Raw genomic sequence first — 17,798 nt, 5'->3', positions numbered from 1 at the left:
GCATCTTGTCTACTACCCTTTGAGGCTGACAAAACCAAAGCTCTGTTCTATGGTATAGGTTTTTTACCTGGTTATTCTTTTTTTTTTTTTTTTCCAAATTTTTTTAAATTAACATATAATATATTATTTGTTTCAGGGGTACAGATCTGTGATTCATTAGTCTTATACAATTCACAGTACTCACCATAGCACGTACCTTCCCCAGTGTCCATCACCCAGCCTTCCCTCCCTCACACTCCCTGACCTGGTTATTCTTTATCATTTTGTCAGCTGTTAGATTTTTTTAAGATCTTTTCACTCTTTCATTGGGCATTTTCTGCATTAAGGATAGTCTATATTATTTAATTTGCCACTGTATTCACATTATCTAAAAACACTGTGGTTGTGCTTTTTTTTTTTTTTTTTTTTTTTTTGGGTAGTACACACTCTTCATAATATTTTAAATGGCTTTATAGGTTAGAAAGTGACTCATGAGTTATTTAATCATTCTCCAATTTGGACATTAAGCTTTTTTATTTAGGGTTTTGCTATTATGAATATTACTGAAAAACTGATTTCATTGGTAAAAATATTCACAATTTTTATTGCCTTAATTCCTGTTGTGGTGGTACATTTTCCAAATGTAAAATATCTATTCTTGGTCATTCAAATCTTGAGTCTTTATAAAGGTTTGTATAATATTTTCATAAAGATACTAATTCATTGTCTCTGAAAGTTACTTTACTAAAATGCTTCTGTGTCTACTGGAGGAGTATATATTAATGGAAACTGTCAATGATACTTCTGTCAGGTTTTGTTTTTTTTTAAAGATTTATTTATTTAGGGGCGCCTGGGTGGCTCAGTGGGTTAAAGCCTCTGCCTTCGGCTCAGGTCATGCAGGGTCCTGGGATCGAGCCCCGCATCGGTCTCTCTGCTCAGAGGGGAGCCTGCTTCCTCCTTTCTCTCTGCCTGCCTCTCTGCCTCCTTGTGATCTCTGTTAAATAAATAAATAAAATCTTAAAAAAAAAAAAAGATTTATTTATTTATTTGACAGACAGAGATCACAAGGAGGCAGAGAGGTAGGCAGACAGAGGAAGAGAAGCAGGCTCTCCGCTGAGCAGAGAGCCCGATGCGGGGCTCGATCCCAGGACCCTGGGATCATGACCTGAGCCGAAGGCAGAGGCTTTAACTTACTGAGCCACCCAGGCGCCCCACTTTTGTCAGGTTTTAACAAATGTTCTTATTAATCATATTTTACTTGGAAGAAATTACTTAAAATTTATCCCTGTTAATTGTGTAACAATTCTTTTTTTCATTGCTGTTTAGCATTCTTGTGATACTTCCCTCAAAATCTTTCCTTATTTAAAAAAATTTTTTTCGGGACGCCCGGGTGGCTCAGTTGGTTAAGCAGCTGCCTTCGGCTCGGGTCATGATCCCAGCGTCCTGGGATCAAGTCCTGCATCGGGCTCCTTGCTCATCAGGGAGCCTGCTTCTCCCTCTGCCTCTGCCTGCCATTCTGTCTGCCTGTGCTCGCTCTCTCTCTCTGACAAATAAATAAATAAAATCTTTAAAAAAAAAAAAATTTTTTTTCCCTTTCTTCTCTAAAACCTACCACTAGTCTTCTGCCCCACAACCTCACAATCCCCCCAGTAGCCATCTGTTATTAGTTTTTTTGTGTTTTAAAAATACCTCCTTGGAGCGCCTGGGTAGCTTAGTTGGTTAACCTCTACCTTTGGTTCAGGTCATGATCCCAGGGTCCTGGGATCAAGACCTGCATCAGCTCCCTGCTCAACAGGGAGCTGCTTCTCCCTCTGCCTGCCCCCGCCCCCTGTCAAATGAATAAATAAAATCTAAAAACAAAAACAAAAAAACCTCCTCACCCCCCGCACATCTCAGTGGTTTATAGCAATTAACATTTATTTCTGTCACGCTACTGACATTTATGCAGCTGTGAATCCGTTCTTGCAACAGCCTTTCACGTGTATTTCACGTGTATCCAGGGCTCAGGCCGAAAGTGTCACCGCATTTGAGAAGTGACATTCTTGTAGCAGAGAGTAAAATAATAGGAGAGCTGGTGTAAACCCATAGTGCCTCTCGAAGTGTCTGTGTAGAGAGGGTGGTATATGTCATATCTGTGTACTCACATGATTTTAAGTGCAGTGGGAATTGCATAAAAATATGTGGTACTGGGGGCGCCTGGGTGGCTCAGTTGGTTAGGCATCCAGCTCTTGATTTCAACTTAGGTCATGATCTCAGGATGGTGAGATCGAGCTCCTCATCAGCTCTATGCTACAGGTGGAACCTGCTTAGGATTCTCTCTCCCTCTCTCTTTCTCATAAAAACAAGTGTGGTATTTAAGTCACAGTACTAGCCAGAGTATATCACGGAAGGGACAAGTAAATACTTGTCAACAGTAATACAGTCTGCTGTATCTCTCATGTTTAACTTCCTGGTGTAAATTTTCGTAATTACTCATATCCATATTGAAGCTTCTTTGTGAAGTTTTCCTTTATGCTTTAAATATAGTTATTTCTGCTTTAAAAATGAATCATTTTATCTGTGATCTTGAACGTACTTAATGTAAGTTTATCAAGGACAGATTCTTGTCTGCTTTGTTCAGTGCTTCCTCAGCAATAGAAGAATGCTTGACTCACAATGTGCTTTCAATAAATGTTATGTTTCTCTTCCTATTTAATCACTTCTGTCACTTACCTCATTTTTTCTATTTTCATTGTCAGTTTTCCTTGCTTGCTCTATCACTGAAGTCTCTTAATGACTATACATTTTCTTTATTTTAATAAATCATAACTGCATATTTAAGGAATTCTGTTAACTCTTTTTAATGAAGAGAATAAACTTTTTGAGCTTTAAGCTCCTCTGGAGAATATAGCCTATGTATTTCTTCCCATAAAATGCTCATCACCCTCTCATTAAAAAGAGAAAAGCAACACTCCCTTTGACTCTTAAAATCTGACTTCTCACTATTGTTCTAAAATTTCTTTACTTCTTACATTTCTCATTCTCTTTGACTTTTATTGAGCCCCTACCCACTTAAATGCTATTCCTCTAGATCCTGAGAAATTATAATTCACTGTTCTTTCTTTCTAAGTCTGTTTTCTTTTTTCTTAGAATATTCTTCCTTCCTCTACCACTTAAATGTACTATTACTCCCAGGTTCTATTTTTAACTCTCCATTTTTTGTCTTCTCTTGTATGTATGTGTTTTTTAGGGTGCATGTTCAAGCAGGAGGGAGGGGGGGTAGGGAGGAGCAGCAGAAGGAGAGGGCCAGAGAAAATCTTAAGTAGGCTCCATCCAGCATGTGGGGCTGGATCTCAGGACCCTGAGATCTTGACCTGAGCTGAAATCATGAGTCAGACCTTTAACCAGTGGAGCCACCCCAGGCACCCCATCCTTTGTCATTTTTAGTAGAATCTCATTCATGTGGTTTTCACATTTGTTTCTACATAGATGATTTGTGAATTTGTGTCTTAACCCTAGTTAATTTATGAATTTGCCTTATTTCCACTTGTGTCTTGCCATCACCTCAATCTTGACACGTCCAAAACCAAATTGTTTCCTACTAGTATTGATTCCTCCCGTTGGAACTAACTCCTCTTTCTGTTGCTGGTGCAGATTCACCAGGCTTCGGAAAGGAAAGGGAAGGATACCGGCATTTGTTTGGCATCTGGGATACACTAAGCACTGTGCTTTTCAATTACATCATGTCCAGCTCAGGTTTTATCTCCTGAGAAACCTTCAGACAATCACAGTGGATCCTCTGTGATCCCTTCTTAGACCACTTATAGTATGTTGTGTTTAAACCACTAGATCCTCAGTATATAAATCTCCAATAATTTATATTTTTTGTTTGTAAGCCTTTCAAAAACAGGGATTTTAATGTCATATTTCTTTTCATCAAAACAGTACTCTCTAGGTACAGTACATTTTAATAAATATTTGACATTTTTCACAGAGAAACTGTGCTCTCAATAAGGGCTCTCAGCCTCAGTAACAAAACTAAAAAAATGAAAATGAAATAACCAGTAACACAAAACTAAACAGCAAAGCTGGACTCGTGAACCTCGGACCCAGCTGAAAGGGGTTAGCCTCTAGAAGGGGCAGAGGCTCTTTATGTATACATTAAGAAGCACCTGTTGAACAAATCCTAACAGTATCTCTTTATGAATAATATACCATCATGAGGTTTTTTTTATATTGCTTTGATAACCATATTTATAGAGGTAGAATTATTTACTTTAGCTTCTCTTCCCCCACTAGGTGCACCAGGTATAATTTCTTCACCCTATGCAGGGGCAGCTGGATTTGCCCCAGCCATTGGATTTCATCAAGCTACAGGTGATTTTTTTTAAGTTGAATTTGAAATGGTTTTGTCATCATCTATATGTTCTAGGAACTTATCAAGATGAAAAATAGCACCATATTTGAAGGATTTACAATAAAAGGGTTATGTATATCAACCATAGAAATGGCTCATCGTAGGGATTCCTGGGTGGCTCAGTTGGTTAAGCGCCTGCCTTTGGCTCAGGTCATGATCCCAGAGTCCTGGAATTGAGTCCCACATTGTGCTCTCTGCTCAGCAGGGAGCCTGCTTCTCCTTCTGTCAGCTGCTCTGCGTGTCTGTGCTCTCTCTCTAACAAATAAAATGAATAAAATCTTAAAAAAAAAAAAAGTGGCTCATCGTATGATGCTCAGCTTCCTTGTCCTTATGAATAATTCCCTGTGGTTCCATTTCCAGCCCCCCAGGTTCCAGTGTATGTTCTGTATCATTTATATTATTGGTACAGATTATGATAGGTTGACTGTATTAAGTAACCTTACATTTGCCCTTTAGATTCCTGTATAAAATGTATAAACTGCTTATGTCTTTGCTGATAAGCTTATCAATTGCATGTTGGACAGACCTGTGTCTTACTTAATTTGTGTTCTTAATGCCTTTGATGGCATTCAGTACATTCTATGCAGTCAGTAAACACTTCAGTTATTTTTGTAAAAGATTCTATTCATTTATTTGAGAGAGAGGGAGAGAGAGAGAAAGAGCATGACTGGGGTGAGGGGCAGAGGGAGAAGCAGACTCCACACTGAGCAGGGAGCACAATGCAGGGCTCAATCCCAAGAACCTGAGACCATGACCTGAGCCAAAAGCAAACACCCAATAGCCTGAGCCACCTAGGTACCCCAGTAAATATGTGAATTAATAAATATTTACTATACAGCATATTTGTAAATCCTTTTTTATGTCACTGATAGTTTCAGAGGATTGCCATAGAGAGTACACATGCTCCTTGTAGTAGGGGATATATAGTTTTTAGCTAATAGAGATAATTAAGAGATAGCAGTTGGTTAATATTTTGATAATGACTTCTCACTCTTCCAAATAGTAAGTGAAATGAATTTGATCATAACTTAAGGAAAAGAAGAAAAATTACTTTATGGTTTTGTCTCCAGTGCCTAAAGAAAACACTGAGGTTGCTGATTAAAAGTGATACAGTGTTAATCCTGGTGTACATATTACATTTCCAGTTTCCAACTGATTAATGAGTATAACTCTGTTTTAAATTGCAACATAGATCCTTTCTGTACTAATCTTTACATTTCTGTCCCTCCAATTTTGGGAATTTTAAGTACTCTCTGATGGAGAGTATGACATGTGACTAAAAGGGAAAGAGTAATAAGGTTGACGTTTAAGTTTTATGTTTTTGGTGGTTTTAAGTCATCTTAATGTATGTCTAATTAAATGAATATTCTACCTATTCCATTAAAATGGAGGCATTATACATTATTTTTATTTATTTGAAGCTCCCCAAAGTTTAATTGATAAACATTTGGAAGTAGTGATACAAGGTTTCCTTCATTTTAGATAGTTCTTTTTCACACACTATGTGTAAATCACTATAGACATTAAGAAGGAGAAAAAATGGCATAAAGGGGACTCCTGAGTTGCTAAGACTTAAGCTTTAGTAGGGAGATAGATACACACTACACCCTTGGTGTAGGCAAATTGTACTGTTGGTGATATAGAATAAATCTACAGAAGTTACTCAGAAGTTGCAGAGTTGGATTGGAGGGATATGGGAAGAGGCCATGTGAAAGACCACTGAATAAAGATTTCATGGAAAAGTATCCAGCCTGAGAAAGTGGTCTGTAGAGTTTTAAAGCTCAGCAGGACAATGATAGTAATGACCTTATTAGATTGTCAAGCCGAATAGTCTGAAAGTAAACTATGTTGCAGCTTAATTATGTGATTTGTGGCAAAGTGGTCAGACTCTATAATAAGGAATTTTGAGCTTAAAGAATCAATAAATATCATTAAGGAACTGGTTCATTTTACACAAACTAGAGATTTTACCTTAGTTAAGCTGAGAACACAAATAGTGGGACCTTCTGAAAAAGTGTCAGAAGTGGGACACTTCTGAAAAGTGTGTTATTTTAAGCATAATGTGTAGTGTCAGTATTCCAGTATTAGAGGAAGTCTGCTTCTCCCTCTCCCTCTGTCTTATCCCCCTGCTTGTTCTCTGTCTCTCTCTCTCTCTCAAATGAATAAACATAATATTAAAAATATTTTATTTTTATTTTTTGGTAGAAACCAAATGAAAAACTACATCTACCATATAGGGATGTGCTAGACTGTATCTCTTTCAAGAAAAGGAATACTTGCAGTTGATATACCCTCCAGAAGCCTCATGGCTTTAAGACTAGTGAATTCTGTTGCACTGCAAAACATTGTGTTACAAATAATACAGAGTATGATGATGTCAAAGAATAAGGAACTTGACTCCTAGACTAACTCTGTAGGGCAGGAAATTGGCCTTTGATATCCTTATGGTAGATTCGACACATTTTCTTCTATATTTTTGCTTTCATCTTCATTTATTTACTTAAGATATATCCAGTGTTGTAATTCCCCAGATAACCAATATATGAAATGCTTTTGATGTTTTAAAAAGGATTATCAGTCCCAGCTGTTCCTGGAGCTCTGGGCCCTCTCACAATCACCTCCTCTGCTGTCACTGGAAGGATGGCTATTCCTGGGGCTGGTGGTATACCAGGAAATTCTGTTCTGCTTGTCACCAATCTCAATCCTGATGTGAGTTTGAAAGTATTACATAATTTTAGTCTTTTAGGCAGTGGAATAGTAGTTTCTGGAGTGGGGTTATATTCAAATGAAAATGTTTACATTTGTTTCAAGGATTTTTATTAAAGTTTATCACTAGTATATATAGGAAAATATAAAATCAATGCTTTAAACAAAGTCAACTGCTGTTTTTACAGGTAAACTTCCTTTAAATTTTTACTTGGACACTTATAATTTGTGTTATCCTTTTCAAACAGCTTATCACACCACATGGGCTTTTTATCCTGTTTGGTAAGTTCTTCTTTGCTCTTTTTGATGTCTGTGGTGTGGATTAAATATATTTCATCATTCAGTAATATTTATCAGTTCTATGTGCCAAGTAGTGTATTTGACACTGAGGGTAGAATAGGAAGTAAGACTTAGTAATTACAGTTACAGTAGAGTTTTATAAAAAGGGAAATAGAGATTGTAATGGGAACATGGAGATGGGAGACCTAACCTAGCTGAGGGAATCGAAGATGGTGTACCAAAAGAAATGATAGTTAAGCTGACTTGTGAAAAATGAGTAAGCATTAGCCAGCCAGAAAGGGCAAGTGTCCTTTCCCAGATACTAGCAGTAGATGAGAGGGCTCCTAGAACATGGAAGTGAAGGAAACCCCACCCCCCAGTGGAAAGTATAGGGGAGGCACATGTGCAGTATGGGCAAGGTCATAGGAAGAGCTTTGTAAACTAAATTAAGGAGCTTGATTTTGAACCTAAGAACAGTGGGAAACCATTGAATAGTTTAAAGCAGGCAAGAGGTCAGATGAAATTCAAGTTTTAAAAAACGAGATTGAGGTTTTAAAAGGTCTCCAGGCCTTCTAATATGTTCTTCTCTCAGTTAAAAAAAAAAAATTAGCATGTACTCCTAACTTATGTATGATTATTTATAAACTTTATCCATCTTTCACTGTACTCATGTACAGTATAATATGTACAAATATAAGAGCAATACAATAAGTAATACAATAAGTCAGCATTTTAAAGCTTTTTACTGATGAAAATTTTCATAAAAAACCTTAACATATAGTGAGAAATATGATTTAACATGCTTCATTATTTTCAAAAATCTTTTCCATTTTGATTTAGTATTCCTGGATCTGATTCCAAGTTCACTTTATTTTAGTACTTGATCTTAATGTTTGTCATAACTAAGAAAGATAGCTCATAAAGACAAGTGATTCTAGTGGAAATGTTTCATTGTCACTGTGCCTAATTAAGTATGATACTAATATTTCAGTCTAATCCACTTACTTTTGTTGTACGTACCTAGAGAAGCTCCATTTTTTCTCTTGTTAAATTGGTTGATGTCAAAAACTGTTGGCATTAGAATTTTTTTAAACAGATGGATTTAAAACTCACTGGTACTCTTTATTTGGAAGTTTTATTAGGATGGAAAATTGTTTCAAAATTTTGAGTAGATAATTGAATTTTTAAACAGTCTTTTTGAGATAGAATTTATAATCCTACAGTTCACCTGCCTTAGGTATTACATCATTGATTTTTAGTAAATTTACATTGTTTTACACTCTTTACCACAGTCCAGTTTTAGAACATTTCCATCACCCCACAGAGATCCTTCATACTCATTGGAATTACTTTGGAAGTTTTTATTCATGACACATTCATGTAATTTTCAATAACAAAATTAGGTATTAATGATAAATTTTCACATGTCTCTTTAATAGCTAAAGTACATTATTTCTAAAAGCTAATTTCTTATTCATTTAAAAAAATGTCACCCTCAGCTTTCAAATTGTATGTGTTATTTTTTAAAGAATATTTGTTTCAGATACTCACCATTTCTAAGAAGGACAGCATGTTTGGAATGCTTGTCTTTTTGTTTTAAATTTTAGAAGTGCCATTCATCTCTAATTTCAGTTGCTCTTAGGTGCTTTCCCACAAGATAACCAGCACTCTTGTGTGCCTTGAAGATTTTCAGTTATTCTCTCATCACATTACAAAGTATGATCATGGTGCTACTTGCTTAAGGTTCTTATTTTTATTATATTGGTGATACACTGTAGCATATAAACTGCAATGTATTTTGGTATACTGAATTTAAAAAAGAGAGAATACTCTTCTTATTATAGAAATTTCTGCCTGTAATGTCATGTATATATTAAAAATTAGTAAGGTGTAGTTTTTCATATTGGCTTATATAAGCAAATCAGTGTAAATATGAGTTTGATTATTTTCCCCCTACATCCCAATGAATCATTTTGCCAGTCCTTCAGAATATGGGATCCACTTAGGGGAAGACAGGAATTGGGGTCAGTTAGAAGGCTATTAGGATAGTTCAGGTGTGAAATGATGATGGCAGTTTTGATGGTAATGAGGATGGGAAGAAGTAGACAAATGTAAGAGATAATTTAGGCCATAAAGTCAATGGGTACTGGTGATTGATCAGATGTAAAATTTTAAGGAAAAGGAGAAATTAAAAGATGACTCCCAAGTGTCTGAATATGTGAATGATGATAATATTTATTAGCATAATTAGTGAACACTGGAAGCAGGGAGAAGAAAGAGGAGATGAATCTGTTTGGGATGTACTAAATTTGAAGTGTTTATGGGACATCCAAGTGAAAATGATTGATTGAGTAGATTAAAAGATCTGAAATAGAAGAGATACAAATTTGGGTTCACATGTGTGGAATTACCCAGAGAATATATATAAGATGAGAAAAGAAGCCTTCTTTAAATGTATTTGTAATATTAAACATTACACAGTCAGGCATTAAGATTTTTAATAAAATTGTTTTTGTCTTTTCAATTAGGAGTATATGGTGATGTACATCGAGTGAAGATTATGTTTAATAAGAAAGAAAATGCTTTGGTTCAGATGGCAGATGCGAGTCAAGCTCAGCTAGGTACGGACGATTAATAATAGTAATGATAACCTGCCCCTTTTGTATGTGAATTTTCCTATAAAATAAACTTATAGGTAGTAGGAATATGATTTTACTGAAGAGTACCTCTTTATGCAAATGTCTTCATTATTATTTGGACCTGCTTATAGTTTAAGATTTAAAAATACTTATTACTATTTGAAGTCTGAAGTTCATTCATCTATTTGAAAATATTGTTGATGTTTAGAACTTTGACTCTAGGGACACCTGGGTGGCTCAGTTGGTAAAGCATCTGCCTTTGGCTCAGGTCATGATATCAGGGTCTTGGGATCAAGTTCCACATCCAGCTCCCTGCTCAGTGGGGAGTCCACTTCTCCCTCTGCCTGCCGCTCCCCCTGCTTGTGCTCGCTCGCTCTCTCTCTCTCTCTCTCTCTGAGAAATAAGTGAATAAAAAGAACTTTGACTCTAGGATTTTTCCATTAATATAAACTAATAAATGCAACTTGTTTTATTTAATTTTTGTTCGTTTATTTATTTGTTTTTCTTCCAAATTAAGTTTTCTGCAGTTATTTCATGGCTTAAAAGTTTGTGTAAACTTCTTAATGATAGTGCAAGAAAATGGCATTCTGTGGTCTTATTGTTCATTGTTAAAGTGGCTGTTAAAAATATTACTACTTAACTGGGGCGCCTGAGTGGCTCAGTGGATTAAGCCTCTACCTTCGGCTCAGGTCATGGTCTTGGGGTCCTGGGAGCGAGCCCAGCATCAGGCTCTCTGCCCAGCGGGGAGCCTGCTTCCCTCTCTCTCTCTCTGCCTGCTTCTCTGCCTATTTGTGATCTCTCTCTCTCTCTGTGTCAAATAAATAAAATCTTAAAAAAAAAATCACTACTTAGATATTTTTATTAAAAAAAAAAATGTGTTCCCAAGGGGAACCTGGCTGGCTCTGTTGGTAGAACATGCGACTCTTGATCTGAAGTTTGTGAGTTCAAGCCCCATGTTAGGCACTTAAAAACAAAACAAAACAAAACTGTTGCTTGAGAGTAAACTACCTTTATTCAGTAACCATTTCCTGAGCACTTGTTATGTTCTCTGCACTATGGAACTTTCTAGCACTCTGCTAAGAAGATAATTATTTTTTTTAAGATTCCCTCTCTTCTATTATAGTCAAGTAAAGTCATTTAATACATTTCTGTATGTAAGAGTTTTAACCCTTTTAACCCTCATAACTGGCAATATAATCTTAAGTGACTAAATAAAAGGAATTTGTGATAATTTAGACAAATTTTACAGTGACTCTATCTTAATATCCAGACTTTTCTTATTTTCTTCCTATATGCCAGCAATGAACCACCTGAGTGGACAGAGACTTTATGGAAAAGTACTTCGCGCTACACTGTCCAAACATCAGGCAGTTCAGCTTCCTCGAGAGGGACAAGAAGACCAAGGTCTGACTAAGGATTTTAGCAATAGTCCTTTGCATCGCTTTAAAAAACCTGGCTCTAAAAACTTCCAGAATATCTTTCCACCATCAGCTACCCTGCATCTTTCCAACATTCCGTATGTACCTAATTATTTATTATTCATTTAGATGATTAATTATGTTTTGAGAGAGGTAGAAACTCTGAAATTATTCTAATGTAGCAATTATCCTAGTCATTAATTTCTTGTGACATGGTTTATTTGCCATCATGTCTTAAGGTTATATCTTTAGTCATATACTCTAAAAGTAAAAGGTAAAATTTCTTTCCATATAGGGAATTAGCAACTAGTTACCTCTCAGTTTTAAAAAGGCATTAAAATAAGTTTGTGCAGGGACACCTGGGTGGCTCAGTGGTTGGGCATCTGCCTCTTGGCTCAGGTCATGATCTCAGGGTCCTGGGATTGAGCCCTGCATCGAGCTCCACGCTCAGTGTGGGGAGGGGGGCAGTCTGCTTGTCTCCTTCTCTCTGCCCCTCTCTCAGCTTGTACTATCTCTCTAAAATAAATAAATAAATCTTTTCTAAAGAAAAGTTTGTATGGAAATATTCCATTGGTACATACTTGTTCATCTCTTTGTATAGAATTAAAGGATTAATGAGCATAGGAAAATCAAATACTTTGTGTCTAAAAATATGGGGAAAATGAAGTTTCTAGTATTTATGTACAAGTTGCAAAGCCATATATATGAAAAAAATTGTTAAAGCCATGTATGTGTTAATTACTTAAAAGCTAAAAATTACGTTATTGTGACCACTCTCTGTTAAACAGTGTTGTAGTAGACTTGTTCTTTACTCATCTTCTAACTCAGGGATTAGCAAACTACAGCCCACAGGCCAAATCCATGTGTTTTTATATGGCCTGTGAGCTAAAATTGATTTTTACATTTTTAAATGGTTGGGGAGGGTGGGAAGCAAAAGAGAAGTATTTTGTGATTTGAGAAAACTATATAAAATTCAAATTTCACCTTCCAAAAATAGTTTCAGGGCAGATAACCACACTCATTCATTTACATAGTGTCTGGTTGCTTTTGAGCTACAACAGGATAGCTGAATAGTTGCAGCAGAGACTCTGTGACCATCAAAGCTTAAGATATTTATTGTGTGGCCCTTTATAGAAAGCATCTTATAATCCTTGATACCCAATTCTTGAAATCCTTGACCTTTGAAGATGGCAGTTGTGTATAACTTACTCTAATACATGAAGAGGGAGTGAACTTTGCAGAGGGTGGTGTAAAAGCTGTGGGATATGCTTGTATATGCCCGTGTGAGTGGAAATTGAAAGACTGAGGGAATGGAGAAGGGTAAAATTCTAGAACATTATTGAGAATGAGAATGGGGATGAATAGGAATAGAAAATAACCACTCAAAATAATGTGGAATGCTTAGGCTGCCAGCCAGTCTCTGGTTAGGCTACCTGAAGGAACCTTGAATCTGGACTGGACAACAGCTCAAACCTCATGCCAGCTAGGAAACTGGAGGAGTCACTTAAGGAAAAACTCGAGATTACATGGACTTAGAAATGTAGCCGCTTATCATTACGGAGTCAGGTAGAGGAACAACATACTTAGATACCAGGACAGACTCCTGTCATTGTTACCTTCTTAAATACATTATCTAGGGACTGGTCTCAGTTACAACATACAAAAGACGTGTAGGCAGAAGAGGGAAAGGACATTCATATTTTTTTGAATGTCTGCCACATTCTGGGCACCATGCTGGTAACTTACATGTGTTACCTCATTTAATCTCCATATAATAACCTTTTTTTAATGTGTAAGATATATATATATCATAAAATTGATCATCTTAATCATTTCTGAATGTGCTGTTCAGTGTACATTCGCATTTTGTATTCCTGTTGTATAGCCATCACATCTGTCCCATCTACAGATTCTTGTCATTATCCCAAACTGGAGCTCTCTACCTGTTGAACAATAATTCCCCATTTCCCTCTATACCCCAGTCCCTGGTAACAACTATTCTGTCTCTGTCAATCCATGCATAGTAAAGTCATTAGTTTCATTTATCAGTGAAACGGAGAGTCTCAGTTTAAGTACGTTACTCAGAGTCGTATACCAATGAATGAGAAATAGAATGTGAACGCAGATCTGTCTCCCTGCAGATCCAGTCATTGTTCTGCCATGCCATCAAATACTGGCTGTCATCAGATGAAATACAGTCTTCTTAAGACATTATGGCAGTTAAATCATCTCATAAGAAATCAGTGAAAGAGGAAAACTGCTGTGTTAGAATAATTTAGTCAGTTGACCCTTATATGATAGGCCACTGTATTAGTTATCTACTGCTACATAACAGATTTCCCCAAAACTTAACAGCTTATCAAAATAGTAAATGTTTATTATCTCCTATTGTTACTGAGAGTCAGGAATCCTGAAATGGCTTAGCTGGGTTGTTTGATTAAGAGTCTCTCGTAAATTTGAAGGCTTTGTTGGGGCCAGAGGATCCACCTCCCAAGTAGTTAACTTACTTATGCCCTTAGTTGCTGACAGGCAGCCTCAGTTCCTTGCCACATGGTCTTCTCCATTTGGCTCAAGCGTCCCCATGAAATGGTAGCTGGTTTCTTCCAAAGCTAATAATTCAAGGAGGGCAGGATGGGAATTAGAATGTTTCTCAGCCTTAGAATTCTCAGCCTTAGAATTCAAACATGTCATTTCTACAGTACTGTAAAGGTTAGAGAGGACATCTCTTTGTTATGGGAAAGGAGTATTTAAAGGCGTGAATATTAGGAGGCAATAATAATAGGGACCCACCTTAGAGCCTAGCTCCCATATACATGTATTCAGAATTACCCTAAAAGCCTTTGAAAATGTAGAACTCTGGTGGTCTATAGCCAACAAGTCGGAACTGGGAAATAACTTTGGTAATATTAGAAGTAGCTTTGGAAATCCATGAGTTAATTACTGAAGTCAGTGATATGGGTAATTATCCCTTTAAAAGAAACATAGACACATTTTTCTTTTTCTTTTTTTTCCTTATATACCTGCTTATATCTTATGCAAAAGATTTGAGACCAGATTACATTGCTGAGGACATGTATGTGTCAATCTTGAACATCTTCCGGGGTACTTCCGAATTGTGTCTTCATTGAATGGCTTTATTGTCTTTGAAATGTGAGATACTCTGGAGATTTGGCAGTTGTAGCAGTTAATCTTTGGTTCATGTGAGAATTTGGGCTAAGGTAGTTGATGCTCTCTCTGATGTTTTCACAGCCCTTCTGTTACAGTGGATGATCTGAAGAACCTTTTCACAGAAGCGGGATGTTCAGTGAAGGCTTTTAAATTCTTTCAGTAAGTCAGTGCTTTCAAGAAATACATTAACATTATTTAATGTGGTATGCAAATTTTTAAAGTACTTTAATGAAGTCTTTAGAGGGTTGGGAAGAATTATAGGCAAACTGAATTCTATATACTTTTTGTTTCTTATATTATTTTCAGAAAAGATCGCAAAATGGCACTCATTCAGTTGGGATCTGTGGAAGAAGCAATCCAGGCCCTCATTGAGCTTCATAATCATGATCTTGGAGAAAATCACCACCTCAGAGTTTCCTTCTCAAAATCTACAATCTGATTTTTCTGTGAATTTTTCTCCTAAGACTGGACCATAATTTCAGTAAAACCTTCAGACATAGACTGAAGCAGCTCAAGACCAATTCTGCCTCTTTCACGAAAGTAACTCTGGTTTGATATTCAAGTATATACAGAAAATCAAGGGATATTCTTTTCTTTTTCTTCTTTTTTTCCATTTCTCCCCCCTCTTGCCAGGATGTGATCAAAGGTTTGTTTTTCCTTTGTACCATAGTTTCTATGAAAATAACCTTCAGGAAATTTTTTTTTTTCAATAATTTAATTCCCTATACTAAGTTAGATTTCAAGAGGACAGACTTTCTTTTAGTTTGGGTCCAGATCAGCCTTATAAAACATTTCTAAAATCCTTTGTACTTTGGAAAAATTTAAACATACAGACTTTTAAAATTACTTACAACCAGGTTTTTAACTTTATGATTCAGAAGTTCAACCCCTATAGGAAATTATGTCCACTTATAAATTATATTAATTATTTAGCATATATTGATAGGTATACACAAACAAATTGGGTTGTATTAGAAGAAAATTTATAAACTTGCATGTTTTCCTTCAATGGTTTCTTTTTTTCACTGCAGGACACTCCTTGGAATAATACATATCTTTAATTTTTTAAAACTATTTGGAGAAATGAAGTGTCTCAATTGTCCCCAAGGAAATTAAATAGAATCCAAGCTCTATTAAGGTGTCAAAATAATTATTAATTTTATTAGGAAAAATCATGGTTTAAATTTCAAAATGACACTATTTGCTGAGTAATATGATCTTGGAAAATTTAAAAAGAAAATCTTACTTATAAACTACTTTTTTATAATTGTTTTCAGAAAAAAAAAGTTTACAGTCTTAAGGAAAATATTCAGGTCTATCATGGTTTGACAGATTTTTTAAAAGTTATTTTTGGTAAGGTCTTATTTTAGAAAAAAATTAATCTCAAGGGTTTTTTGTACCACTATAATCTCTAATACTTATTCAGAATTACTGTGTATTTACTTAATTTCTTATGTGCCTTATTATGTGCTTATGATATAATAGGTTAGAATTTTATCTGAATATCTTGAAAGCTATATTGTGGGCTTGGTGAGCATTTTGTTTTTCTTTCCCTGTTTTGGTAAGGATTTTAAAGTTTTTTCATTGCAATTTTAAGTGGTTTTCAATAAGTAATAGTTTTTATTCAAATTTTTGGTGCTTTGGTGCAGAGATGGGGTAGGGAAGGGTGAATGGTTTGGGTAATAACTCAGTGCACACCTGTAGGCCTCTTTACATTGTGACCAGTAGTGGTCGTGCAGTCCTTGACAGAGCATACCAGTTTGGTACTATAAAATGCAGTCTCAGTTTCTGGATCTTGTCTAATCTTTCTCACTCATTAGAATTTGTCTCAGGATTACTTGGTTTTTCTCAGTTCTCAAGTGACATGCTTTTCTTTGTTACTATAACTTCATTACTGAGTGGCCCGCCTACATGGAATATGACGAGGTGGGGTCCTTTTTTATACTCTGTCCCTCTCTGTGGTTGAGTGTAAGAATACATTTTCATGTTGCTTCAGTGATTGTATAATGTAAAATTATTTCTTTTTAATTAGAAACTTTACATTCTTTAATTTTTTTCAGTGCTTGATCGGATTTTTTTAAGAAGCAGAGTTTAGTAAAGGGGTCATTTTTGTCCATCCTTTTTACAGTTTTTAGATCCTCAGAGTAGCTCATCTCACCTTCAAAAATTTCCATTTCTTTGCTATATTCCAACCATTAGCTTGAATGTTGAAAGATTATTTAAAAAAATTGGAGACTACAGGAAATACCATAGGTTATTAAAAAGCAGAATTCACTCAACACTGAACAACAGGTAGTTGGTACATAGAATAGGAAGGAGGACACTAAATTGAAACCTTTCAAATGAATCCATTTTAGCATTGACTGAAGAGATAGGTATAATCATTTATATAGTTTTTATTTTTTTCACTTAATGTGTTTTTACTAAAACACTTGAGTAAAGGGGGAGGGGAAAAAAACAAAAAAATTTTTGAGAAATCTCCCAAAATTTGCTTATTTTTTTCAAGCATACAGGCATTGTCAGTGACACATTAAATTGGATTATTTTGTTTGCTTTGAGTTGGGAATTACTGTGTGATTTAATTCATGGTTCTCATAGCATTCAGTGTCAGTGTAGCAGATGGGAGATCATAATAGCATTGAATGTAATTTTGAAGTAGGGAATGGCCTTTAAATCTGAGAGAGACATTTGAATCCTTTTCAGGGAGTTTGTGTGAGTGTGTGTGTGTGTGTGTGTGTGTAGATAAATATATATACATACATGCACTCTTCTATGTTGTACATACATATGCACAGTACATACATTTTAATTTATTGACAAAATCAGATTAAGATTTGGAAAAGAGATATTCTTATCTAAAATAGTATGCTTGAAATCATCAATTTGGGTCTGACATTAGCTCTAGTGCATGGATATCGTCCATATGTTATTTGCCGTTTGAATTATAGAGGTCTACAGTATTTGTTTTGGCATAGTGTCTGTAGAAAGATTTTAAAATATCAGGGTAGTAGAAAAACTATATCTTCGTACTTTTGTTTTGGCATGCATTTATTCAGTATCTTCTGAATAATGTTTATTTTTGCTGTTGAGCTGTCATAGTATCCTATTTTTAAGTTTATTTACTTTAAGGAGTATTGTCTTACCACTTTTGGAAGTGTCTTGACTTTTACACAAAGTATATATATTCAGGTCTTCAAAAAATAGCAGTACACG

The 17,798-nt window shown here is 35.7% G+C and overlaps 1 protein-coding gene across 8 annotated transcripts in view; it reads left to right on the top strand.

The window, feature by feature from the left end:
* PTBP3 (polypyrimidine tract binding protein 3) overlaps nt 1-17,035 on the top strand; it is a 113,254-nt gene extending 96,219 nt beyond the window's left edge. For all 8 annotated transcript variants that reach the window (XM_032865609.1, XM_032865603.1, XM_032865602.1 and 5 more), the window contains 7 exons: nt 4,258-4,335; nt 6,945-7,084; nt 7,330-7,363; nt 9,889-9,981; nt 11,299-11,515; nt 14,667-14,744; nt 14,892-17,035. In XM_032865609.1, the coding sequence (XP_032721500.1) occupies nt 4,258-4,335; nt 6,945-7,084; nt 7,330-7,363; nt 9,889-9,981; nt 11,299-11,515; nt 14,667-14,744; nt 14,892-15,024 (773 nt within the window). In that variant the 3' untranslated portion in view covers nt 15,025-17,035. The remainder of the gene's footprint in view (nt 1-4,257; nt 4,336-6,944; nt 7,085-7,329; nt 7,364-9,888; nt 9,982-11,298; nt 11,516-14,666; nt 14,745-14,891) is intronic.
* The last annotated feature ends 763 nt before the right edge of the window (nt 17,036-17,798 follow it).

This window comes from Lontra canadensis, unplaced genomic scaffold (assembly GCF_010015895.1).
Source record: "Lontra canadensis isolate GAN:19392208 unplaced genomic scaffold, GSC_riverotter_1.0 scaffold30, whole genome shotgun sequence".
NCBI lineage: Eukaryota > Metazoa > Chordata > Mammalia > Carnivora > Mustelidae > Lontra > Lontra canadensis.
Note: the sequence above shows the minus strand (reverse complement) of the source record. Positions and strands in the feature narration are given on the sequence as shown.